The sequence below is a fragment of the Myotis nattereri genome (genome assembly GCF_964212035.1).
Source record: "Myotis nattereri genome assembly, chromosome: 9".
Taxonomy (NCBI): Eukaryota; Metazoa; Chordata; class Mammalia; order Chiroptera; family Vespertilionidae; genus Myotis; species Myotis nattereri.
In genome coordinates, this window is record NC_138084.1 from 25,054,583 (window position 1) to 25,067,126 (window position 12,544).

The following is a 12,544-nucleotide window of genomic DNA, read 5'->3' on the forward strand; positions in this document are numbered from 1 at the left end:
TTTTACAAATAATATACATTTATATTCATGCATTGTTTTCATTAGCTCATGAGCAAGAGTGAACATTGGTGGAAAAGCATAAGAGTTGCAAAGCATCTGGCTTTAGTTTTCCTGAATAACAAGTCACAATGGTGTACGATGTAACTGGTCTCAGAGCTGCATAAACTAACTCGCATTACATATTGTCAAGGTGCAAAGATACAAGGGAAACCAAAATATTTACAGCATTTCAAATGATTCTGTGAGAGTTGATGTAATAAATCAGAAAGGGAAAAATTAAATATACAATAAAATAACCTTCCATGGTTAAATATGAATTAGTATTATTGTAAATGATATGAGAATAAACAGCCATATTTTATAAGTATGTGGCTCTTTTGGCATTTTGTATAAAAGAAATCTAGTGCAATTGGTTATGCCAGTGATACAACAGAATTGAATAGAATGTTATTCTAATGAATAGTATTCTTTTAAGAATCTCAGATTTTTGGTTCGACAACTAAAGCTGATGTGCAACTCCTCAACTGCATAGTCAATGTAGAGCAGCATAAATTTCCTGTGGCACAGATCCATAATCTCAGCAAGAAACAAGGGACATTCTTGTGAACGTGTAAACTGAAGGGACCTGGATTTCTGGCAACAAAGGCAACAACTTTAGTCATTTCTTATTAGTATCTCAACTCAAGCTAAGGTTCCAATGTCAGATTAGCATGTGAGCAAACACCACACATGTCTGGCTTGTGAGCATTTACATGGAAATCTGTCTCTGGAAACCTCACCATCGCCCTTTTGGATTACGCTATAGCTGGTGGAAGGTGGAGGTCTCCAAACACACAATTCCCTGAGGCTTCTTCTGAGAATTAGATCCTGGCTTCCTACAGGGCCAACCTAGTCATTTTTTAATGTCCTGAGTCACCTTTTTCTTTTCCCTGGATGTTTGGATATTCTAAATCCAAGAGATGGCTGTGATGCATTTCCAAGTATCAAATTAGACACATGTTTTGGCAGGAATGCTTTCCTCCTAGCTCCCACCTAGACTTGGAAGTTGCTATCATTCCCACTGATGGCATTGCCCCCACTTGGCAATAGGTATCTACTAAGGCCATTCATGGTGAACAGGGTGACCACTTTTTCTCCGCTGTTGTTGCAAATGCTCTAGCTCAGCTTCATACATCATTTCTTGGACTAAGTACTTTTCCCGTCGTATTCGGTCATAAAGGTTCTTCGGGACATCTGGAATCAGGTATGCAATGAATGACTTGATTCCAAACACAAGGTGCTGTAAATTTAAGAAGGAAAAGTACACTTTTCAAAGATTCTGAAATGCCAACTATAAATCAGAAAAATCATGAGCAATGCTGCATTTGTCTTACAGTCAAGCATCAAAACTCAGTATGTATCATCTAGAATATTAATATTTTAAAAATTACATTGGGAATACTACTGTTGCCTTATAGCCCATAGGTATTAGAAGGAAACCAAATTATTTTATCTTTTCACTGCCACATGTTGATATCATCTTTTAAACATTGAATGAATCTTAAATTCTTTTACATAAAATCTTTATATACCATGCAATGCTATTATGACATGCATTGTCATACACAGATGAGAAAGATCACATCCAGGGAAAAATCATGTCCCATGGATGATAATGCACAGCCTACACACTGAGAGAATACAGTCTGCCTGCGATGCTGGGATTAGACTCAAACTCTAGCATGTGCATTTTTCAGAGCTTTTACTCTACTAAGTTCTATATCATTATAACAGCTTTAAAATTTTTATGTCTGTTGCCCAATCATTCTATGATAAAGATATTTTAAAATGTAGATTGAAAAAGTATTATATATAAAAATCAGGAGCAAAAATCAAAAGGTAATATGCTGTGGTTAAAAGTACAGATGCTACACCAGCTGGTTTTGCTCAGTGGGTAGAACATCAGCCTATGGACTGAAGGGTCCCAGGTTTGGTGCTGGTCAAGGGCACATGCCAGGTTGTGGGCTCACTCCCCAACAGGAATTATGTAGAAGGCACCCTCTCCCTTCCTCTCTCTGAAATCAATTCTATATAATAAAAGCCTAGGTGGCGTCATGCCCTCCCGCAACATCGTCACAAGATGGCCACCACAAGATGGCTGTCACAAGATGGCCTACAGAGGAGGACAGTTTGGGGGGACCAGGTCTGTAGGGGAGGGCAGTTGGGGTTGATCAAACAGGCGGGGGAGGGCAGTTGGGGGCAATTGGGCCGGCAGTGGAGGGCAGTTGGGGGTCATCGGGCTAGTAGGGGAGGGCAGTTGGGGGTGATCGGGCTGGCAAGGGAGCAGTTAGGCATCAATCAGGCTGGCAGTGGAGTGGTTAGGGGGGTTATCAGGCTGGTAGGCTGGCGAGTGGTTAGGAGACAGCGGCTCGTATTGTGAGAGGGATATCCAACTGCCAGTTTAGGCCTGATCCCTAAACCGGCAGTTGGATATCCCCCAACGGGTCCCAGATTGGAGAGGGTGCAGGCTGTGTTGAAGGACACCCACTCCCCATGCACTAATTTCACGTACCAGGCCTCTATCTATTTTTTAAAAAAGAAAAATTTGATTTGGGGTTCAAGTCAAGAACCCTGTAAAAAAAAAAGTACAGATGCTGAATAAGACTGCCTCTGTCTGAACCCTACTCTGACACAGCTGTGCAACTTTCTGAAAATCACCTATTCTCTGTGTATCACTTCTAAAGCAGTGATAATAACAGCATCTCTTAAAGGTTTGCATAAGGATTAACACATTGTATGCGGGAAACGTATTTATACATTTTACGTACTTATATGTTCTACCAGTGTAGTAGAGCGCGGGGCACGTATTAACACGTTTTTTATAGACTAGCAGTAGAATGCGGGTAACATATAAATACGTAAACTAAAGTTATTGTAATTTTACTGAACGTTGCCATTTGCACAAAAAATTAGCAAAAATGGCCCGCGCCACCTGTTAGCGCACGATAAAAACTACCCACAATGTGTTAAGTGAGTATAAGCACTACTTAAATATAACATACTAGAGGCCCAGTGTGCAAAATCATGCAAGACCCAGACCCCTTGCACTGCGGGACCCCAATCTTCCTCCCATCGCCACTGCGAGACCCTGGACTCCCTCCCGCTGCCACTGCAGGACCCAGAACTCCCTCCTGCTGCCACCATGGGACCCCGGATTCCCTCCCATTGCCCCCGCGGGACCCCGGAGTACTGCCTGCCATGGCCACTGCAGGACCCATCAATGCACCTCCTGGTGAGTCTTGTTTTTGGTCATTACAGTGTTACGGTCACAGGCCTTTTATTGTATAGACTAGAGGTCTGGTGCACAAAATACATGCATTCGGGGGAATCCCTCAGCCTGGCCTGTGCCCTCTCGCAGTCCGGGAGCCCTTGGGGGATGTCTAACTGACGGCTTAGGCCTGCTCCCTGCGGGAAGGGGGCCTAAGCCAGCAGTCGGACGTCCTTAGTGCTGCCACAGAGGCAGGAGATGCTCCCACCACTGCCGCTTTGCTTGCCAGCCGTGAGCCCAGCTTCCGGTTGAGCGGCGCTCTCCCTGTGGGAGTGCACTGACCACCAGGGGGAAGCTCCTGTGTTGAGCGTCTGCCCCTTTGTGGTCAGCGAGTGTCATGGTGACCGGTCGTTCTGCTGTTCAATTTGCATATTAGCCTTTTATTATACAGGACTAGAGGCCCAGTGCACAAAACTTTGTGCACTTGGGGGGGTCCCTCAGCCCGGCCTGTGACCATTCACAGTCCAGGACCTCTTGGGGGATGTCCACCCGTCGACTTAGGCCCACTCCCCGGGGGATCAGGCCTAAGCTTGCAGTCAGACATCCTTCTGGAAGCCAGGGAGCCCTTGGGGGATGTCCAACTAAAGGCTTATGCCCCCAAGGGATCGGGTCTAAACCATTAGTTGGAGATTCTTAGTGCTGCCACGGAGGTGGGAGAGGCTCCTGCCACCACCAGTGCGCTGGCCAGCCATGAGCCAGCTTCTGGCTGAGTGGCACTCCCCATATGGAAGTGCACTGACTACTAGGCGGCAGCTCCTGCATTGAGTGTCTTCCCCCTGGTGGCCAGTGCGCATCATAGCAACCGGTCATTCTGCCGTTCAGTCAATGTGCATATTAGCCTTTTATTATTATTATATAGGATGTCCCTATTTGCCCCCTTTTTCCCCCTCTGCCCAGCTCTTGCCCCCACTTCTCTCTGGCCATCACCATACTGTTGTCTGTGTCCATGGGTTGTACATATATTTTCTTTGGCTAATCCCTTCTTTAAATTCACTTCTTTAAATTTTTATTTTCAGATAAGTGCTTATAACTGCACTATTATATATTTTCTACTATATCATTTAGAATTAAGATATCTTTTAATTGAACCCTTGTAAATTTTAGCACAATTTAATCAATTATGCAAGAAGCAATTAGGAGATTTTTCATGTAATGCATACACATTTCAATTAATATTTTATTAATTTTTATTTTTTTAATATTTTAATTTGAAATAATCTCATACATGTAAAAAAGCTGTAAAATACTACAGCATATTATATGTACCCTTCACCCAATTTCTCAGGTGTTAATAATTTAAACATAACCATTAACAACTAACAAAATTTGGAATATATTTTTCTTATAATCTCTTTAATGTTACTTAATCCATTTACTTTGTTTTTGTTAATCTTCACCCAAGGATATTTTTCCATTGATTTTTAGAGAGAGTGAAGGGAAAGGGAGAGACACATTGATTGGTTGCCTCCTGCACATGCTTTGATAGGGACTGGGGATCAAGCCAGCAACTGAAGTACATGCCCTTGACTGGAATCGAACTTGGGACTCTTCAGTCCATGGGCTAATGCTCTATCCACTGAACAAAACAGGCTGCAGCTTAATTCATTTACTTTTAATCTATATGTGTCTTTATATTTAAAGTGGTTTTGTTTTTGATTCACCCTCATAATTTATCTTTTAATTGGTGCATTTATGCCACTGACTTTCAGAGTGCTTAGTGATAGAGTTACTACCATATCAGGCGGCTGCTGGGGCTTTTATGCCACTGACTTTCAGAGTGCTTAGTGATAGAGTTACTACCATATCAGGCGGTCCTCGGGCATGCCTTGCCGCCCCAGGACCCGCCGATGGGGTCGGGGGTGGCCGGCCTGCCCTGGATGGCGGCACGCTGGCAGTTGGCGCTGTCTTGCCCTGCCTGCAATATGCAAATTAGCTGCCATCTTTGTTGGTGGTCAATTTGCATATCACGCTGATTAGCCAATGGGAGGTATAGTGAAGGTATGGTCAATTACCATGATTGTCTGTTATTAGATAGGATTATTATTATAAATACATCCTCTTTTTTTCCCATGAAGAAAAGAAGAACTTTTAGTTTCTCAGGAAAGAAAAAAAATCTAATATTTATAGAGTTATCTCGATCTATGGAAAAGAACTTCTTTTCCTAAAGGACTTTGTGGGAAGGAAGAAATCAAGGCACTTTTAACTGAGTTGCTATATGTGTCCCAGGAAACTGCATTGCACAGTGGGTCATAGTAAGCAGGGTATATTTTCCCATAGAAAAGCAGGTCCCCACTATTCTTTTCTCTCTCTGATTTTGGCCATAGGAAACATACTCATGCAAAATTTGTCCACTGTATTAATCCAGTTGCTGTTTTATACTGAAAAAAAACAATAATTCCATAGCTTCTCTAAAATTTCTTCATGGGACTACAATTTAATATTATTTCCTGATTCTGATAATAAAAATATATGCACTTTTTATAAAAGTGTTTTCAGGTATAACTGGCTGAATTATGCAATGTCCCTTATACAACTATACAGGACCAACTGTAATTAGAGTTGGTTGTCCAGAAAATAAGTTTTTTCCATACTAATGAATAGATATGAATTATTTTATCAGATGATGAAAACCAACCTTTTCTTTTTAAATTTTGTTGCTAGGAGGCTCAAAACCATGTTTTCAGTTAAACTATGAGTAGCTTATTTTATCCTAGTTTTCTGGTACAAATACCCTCTAACCCAACTTCTTACATTATTGTGCTCTTGCTGTTTTGTGCTTGTTAACAGTGGTTTCATTTTATCTGAGCCTTTCACTAAAACATACTCAACTCCCTTTTCGGAAGTCAGTGAGGAACTTACTTCAAAGAGGCAACTAATATATCAGTTGGAAAAGTGTCTACGTATAGTTATTTCACCAGTTTGTGACTAACCTCAAACACGATAATGAAGGCCAACCTAGCAGCAAGGATGTGCCAGTACTGTAAGGTGAACTCATAAGGTTTGGAACTCCAAGGGGGACCTCTGTAGTCTCGGTACCTAAAATCCACAAAAACAAAAATACTTTGAAGAACAGAGATCAAAGTGTGAAGGTCCCAAATGTTCTTGGTTTGCCAAAACTCCAAAATGACAGTTTAAATGAGCTCATCAACATGTAGAGGGAAGAGATGGAATAGTGAAAGCAAGAAGAAAAGTAACTATGATTTATAAGGCAATACCTGCAATAACCAGATTTTCCCAGGCCAAGCTCACTCAGGTCAAAGAAGGATAGGCTATTGTTGACATATCCCTTTAAACAACTGTGAGAAAAGGAAAGCATCCTGTGATTCAGAGATTCATAAACTTCTAGTCCAATTTCTTAATTACAAATGACAGGATCTAATAGCTATCATCATTCCTTTCATCCTAATTAGAAATTCCTAGTGTCTCAGCTCTGATTCTATTCCTTAACTCGCATCTATAATAATAAAAGTGTAATATGCTAATTAGACTGGACAGCAAAACAACCATCTGGACGACCTTCCACACAACCTTCTGGATGAAGCTAGGGTTGCCAGGGCTGAGGCAGCTGCCACAGCTGGGAGGACTGAGCACCTTGCACGAATTTCGTGCATTAGGCCTCTAGTCCTATATAATAAAATGCTAATATGCAAATCGACCACATGTCAGAACTGCTGGTTGCTATGAGGTGCACTGACCACCGGGGGACAGACATTCAATGTAGGAGCTGCCCTCCGGTGGTCAGTGCGCTACCACAGGGGGAGCGCTGCTAAGCCAGAAGCTGGACTCACCCCTGGTGAGAACAGTGGTGGTGGAAGGAGCCTCTCTCGCCTTCAGGGCAGTGCTAAGGACCCCTCCAGGGAAGTCCCCAGAGAGCAGGCCTAAGCTGGCAGACAGACATCCCCCGAGGAACCCCAGACTGTGAGAGGGTGCAGGCTGGGCTGAGCAACACCACCCCCCAAGTGCACAAATGTCGTGTACCGGGCCTCTAGTTACATCTATAATTAATGAGACAGACTAATTTTCCCACCAATAGTTTCTATCTTACACTTTCATTTGGGTTATATTTAGTTAGTGTTTACAATGCACTAGGCATTGTGGTAATTACTTCTTATGTATTAAAACTTTATAAATATGTTTTATAAATATGCATCTAATACTATTTGGTTAATTATAATTAAGCAGCCAATCAATAAATATGTCTACTTGTGATTTATTACCTCATTTAATACATATTTATTAAAAACCTCATTTTGTTAGAAAAATTCTACATGCTTGGTATTCAACAGTGAACAAACAGGGAAAAAGCCCTATCCTGGCAATTAGATATTAAATTGAGGTCAGGGTTTTTAAATAACCTGAGGATATATATAGTCTTAATGTTCATCATGTAAATTAAAGAACTAAGGTTTACAGAGACTAAATAACTTTATCTAGGTCTGTAATTCTTTAAAAATTTTTGGTCCCAGGTATCCTTTATATTTTTTAAACATAAAATCTCAAAAGACCTTTTTTCTTATGGGTATATCTACTGACTTGAGGCCCGGTAAACAACATTTATGCAATGGGTGAGGCAGGGACCCCTTAGCCCGGCCTGCATCCTCTCACAATCCGGGACCTCTTGGGGGATGTCCAACTGCCCATTTAGGCCCAATCCCACAGCAGGATTGTGCCTAAACCGGCAGTTGGACATCACTCTTGCAATCTGGGACCGCTGGCTCCTAATTGCTCGCCTGCCTGCTTGCCTAATCACCCCTAACCACTTGCCTTCCTGATCACTACTAACTGCTCACCTGCCTGCCTAATCACCCCTAACCACTCTGCCTGCGTAATCGCCCCTAATCACTCACCTGCCTGCCTGATTGCCCCTAACCACTCTGCCTGTCTGCCTGATCCCCTCTAACTGCCTCTGCCTCAGCCTCAGCTGCTGCAGCTTCATCCAGAAGGACATCAGGAATGACATCTGGAATGACATCCAGAAGGTCGTTCAGCTGTCCCGTCTAATTAACAATTATGCTTTTATTATTAGAGATATTTAACACATTAGAAATTAAAACTGAGAAATTTAGAAATATGTCTCTAATAATTAACTTAAAATAGCTATCAACTCTATTGTAAGTTAATAGAAATAACACATTTTTAAGAAAAAATAGCTATATTTTCAAAGAGGAAAAATGTAGTGAAAAAAAAGATAGTTTTACATGTTTGCAAATTTCTTTAATGCCTATCTTAATAGAACAGCTAGACTTTCATATTTGTTTCTGCAGTTAATCTGTTGCAGTATGGTTTGTGAGTTGAAGAGTAAATAGAGAATCTGTCTTCAAAAATATAAATTGTTGGGAAAAGGAGGACTATTTTAATCATATTTCAAATAATTTTCAACATTTTTCTTTGATATTACACCAACACTCTACATCTGGTCATTTCTTATAATTTAGTTACAGTGTAGAATCTAAACATATCAGTAAAGTTTCCATATGTCATTTATATTAAAATCCATAGTTCTACCTTAAACTTTTAATTAATTTCTTACCCATAAGTGATATTGTAACATCCAATATGGGTCATTTGGAAAATTTTATTCCCTCAATTATATAGATCTTCCAAATGTTGATATACTCTTACTATAGTTAATGAAACATCACAAATATTAATACTACCATTGATTTTTATTAGAAAAAAATCTGACTTCCAGGAAGCTTTCAAAATCACAGTAGTAGATAAAAATTATTCAAAATTCTATTTTTCACTTCAAAGTCTGAACTTTATTAATGGTAACAAATACTGTCAATTATTTTCCTTAAAATGATAAGATAGTTTTGTGCATTTTATAAAAGAATGTCTGCTAAATACCCAAGTCTGAGTAATCATAGTTTGGCTATCCTTATTTCATACTAAAAAAAATTTGTTGAGTTTGCAGCTCCAACAAGCACAGGGTGTTTTTCTTTGAGGTGACAATCCCACTTCGATACATAACAGAAGTGCTTTATGCATATTTTGCATTTTGTTATGTAGAATGTTGAAAATATATTTATTCCAGAGTAGAGATTTGATAAAATTAATAGTTATTACATTTTCATCAAAGACTTTCTAAAATTTCTCACTGGCACTTTTAAAATGGTGACTTTATAGCTGTGAGAAATACAATCATTACCAGTACTCCTTGGTGCCACTGCTTTGAGTTAGAAAAATGTATCCCCATTGCTCTTACATAACCAGTGCAAATGTTAATATAGTGAGAAAAAGGAAGTTATGTCTTAGTATTATTATTAAAATAGTATTGGCCTCATGGAACCTGAAAGAGATCTGCAGAGCCCACATTGAGAACCTCTGTCCCAGGGTAACAGTTGTCAGAACCCAGGTTCAAAAGCACATCCGTCTTATTCCAAACCTGGAATTTTTAATTATAAGGCACACTGGCTTCACTCCCTTACCTATCCTAGACCTCATAATTTATCATTTCTATTGTTTTCAGGACAATATCCTCCTCTTCATTGCCCTTTTATCCTTTGTCATTTTGTCCTGAAAATTTACTATCTGAATGAATTTACTCCAATTTAACTGCTAAGCATAGCTGGGGAAAATTAAACAACAGGATGGCTCTAAGTATATGTAGTTTCAACTTCACATAAGCTCTCCACATCTCTTGAAACTATTCTACATCCTTAGTAACAATCAAGATGAAGAAAGGGTCAGGTGCTATCTACCTGAAAGGCAGGTCCTGAAAGTTCCCAACCAATCACATTTTCTTTTGCCTCTAGGTGGCAGTAAAGACACCAGCAAATGATGCTTCTAAGAGCTGTTGAACATGTTGTCCACACATTTTAAAACCTTAAAATCTGCTTCTAGAGCATTTTGAATTAATAACAAAAAAAATATTTTTTGTTTTTCACTATTAATAGTACAACCACTTTATATTTATATAGTGCTTTACAGTACATAAAATGTTATCTCAGACATCATTTCTTAATCATAGGTCCAGGTTGATGAATAAAAGGTAAAGTTAGAACTTGAACCAAGGGTGTTAGACTTCAAGTTAAAATCCCTTGAAAAGGCTCTGAAATATAAAATAAAATTTCATGCCTTTATTACCTTTCTTTGAAAAACTGAACTGTTTATGTTCAGTAAGGCACTGTAGGGTTCTGAGAAAACGTCATCAGCAGATAAAAGGGCTGATTTTGCGCTAAATCAGGGCTCAGCCTATTGGGGCATATGCCCTGCAACTAGATAAGACACATGCCTCAAACCACTCCTGAAGGCAGAAGAAGAAATAGCGTCTCCTATCACTACTTTGTCTCCTATCACGATTCCCACACCTAAGACTAATCTCCTCCTAAAACTCAGTCTCTTATTTTCCCCTAATACCTGCATTCAAGGAGGAAAGAGCTGAACACCCTATAGCCCCTGAAGCACTAGTTCTAAACTGGCTGACTTTGTCCCCCAGGGGACATCTAGCAATGTCTGTTCACATTTTTGATTGTCACAACTTGGGGAGCAGGGAGGTTGCTACTGTTAAGTACTGGGTTAGGGCCAAGGCTGCTGCTAAACATCCTATGATACACAGGACAGCTCTCTGTAAATTACTTTTGAAAAATCTCTAGTCATAGAGCTGACGTTCCTTCAGATTCTGTATGTATGTCCCCACCAACTAGCTTTATTCCCTTCAGCAATTTCATGAACCGGAGTGGGTCTTAATTTCCCCATCCACACAGTCGAACATTGCACTGGATGATTTATAAGGTCTCTTCCAGTTCTAAATTTGACTTCTAAATACACTCTAACACTTTAAAGCAATATTTTGATGTGTGATATACATTTACAAGTGAAAAACACAGAGATGCTAAAGTTATTTGCTGTAAAAGAGTTGTTCTTTTTATCCCACTTGATTTCATCTAATAAACACATTATAACTGCAATGGTCAGAAACATTGCCCTTAATGGTCACAGAACAAAACTTCCCAATAAGTTCCCATTTTAATTGCGAACATAAAATATATTAGAAGAATGCGTAAGTTTCAATCTTACTTTTCACCATATTCAAAATGACCTGCACAGGGGCCATATTTGTATTCATAGACAAAACGTGGGATGTAATCAGATGTGATAGCAATTACAAATGCATTGGTGATCACAGCCAGTATACCAATTCCTTCAAGAATTCCATACCAGATACCTAGTAGGAGAAAGATTAAAGATAGTGAATAAAGTAAAATAAAAATAAAAACCTTTGAAAAGAGTGTTTTATTTATGTTGGAATCAGAGCTCAGTCTATTATTTAATTTCTGGGTATAGTATTTCACTGCAGATTAAACAACTATTGAATGCTTTGCCACAGAGGGAAGGTAGACTCCCATCTTGAAGGATTTGAAAATTAAAATATCATTAGGAATTGGATCTTGCCTATAAAATGAGGCATGACAGTTGCTTCAAAGCCTAATTAGAACTTACTGAAGTAATACTAATAAACAAAAATCTTCAAGTTCTACATCATTAGGTAAAGTAGGAAATATATGTATTCACTGTGGTTTTGCCTTTACCTATGTCAGTTGCTCTGGCTGGCAGAGGCCTCCGCCACTGGGTGACAAATTTGTATGCATCCAGCCTGATTTCAATGATGTTGTTTAACAAAGCCAAAAGAGGGGCCAGAGGAAAAGCCGCAACAAATATGGTGGTAAAACCAAATTGCAAAACTGTAAAGGGAGAACATTAGAAAATTAGTAATGTAGTGTCATTTATTGCATTCCTTCATTGTGCAATATTAAGTGATTTACATAAGTTGCCCTTAACCTTTCAATATCTCTACAAGATAAATATGTTGACACCACTTTAGAGTTGAGAAAACTAAACCTCATATGCGTTCAGTAAACTTGCTAAAGGGTAGATAGCTAAAAAATGTTAAAACCTGCACTAAAATTCAGACCTCAGTAGACTGGAAGTCTATGTTCTTTTCACCTTTATACCATGCAGCATGAAGAAGGAGTAAAGACAAAAGAAGCAGAAATCGAAGAGGCCTTGAAAAATGCTTAGCTCTAGAAGGGACCCAAAAGACCTAATCTTGCCCTCTCTGTGTATAGATGAGAAAACTGAAGGGCAGAAAAAAAGTAAATGCTCCTTTAAACTATGTGCTCAAAAGCTAGGTGATTTACTATGAATCTTCATTTTGGTTAAATATTATGGCTGGCAAATGTTACGAGGACAACATGTGGTAGACTTCCAAGGGCACTACTTTCATATCTTCTC

General features: G+C 39.5%; 1 protein-coding gene across 1 annotated transcript in view; it reads right to left on the bottom strand.

The window, feature by feature from the left end:
* Positions 1–12,544, bottom strand: part of ANO3 (anoctamin 3) — a 198,283-nt gene continuing 185,739 nt past the window's right edge. Inside the window, exons 23-27 of the mRNA XM_081098522.1 lie at positions 11,842–11,994; positions 11,330–11,477; positions 6,523–6,603; positions 6,238–6,343; positions 1–1,279 (exon numbers count right to left, since the gene is read on the bottom strand). Of these exons, the coding sequence (XP_080954648.1) occupies positions 1,097–1,279; positions 6,238–6,343; positions 6,523–6,603; positions 11,330–11,477; positions 11,842–11,994 (671 nt within the window). The 3' untranslated portion in view covers positions 1–1,096. The remainder of the gene's footprint in view (positions 1,280–6,237; positions 6,344–6,522; positions 6,604–11,329; positions 11,478–11,841; positions 11,995–12,544) is intronic.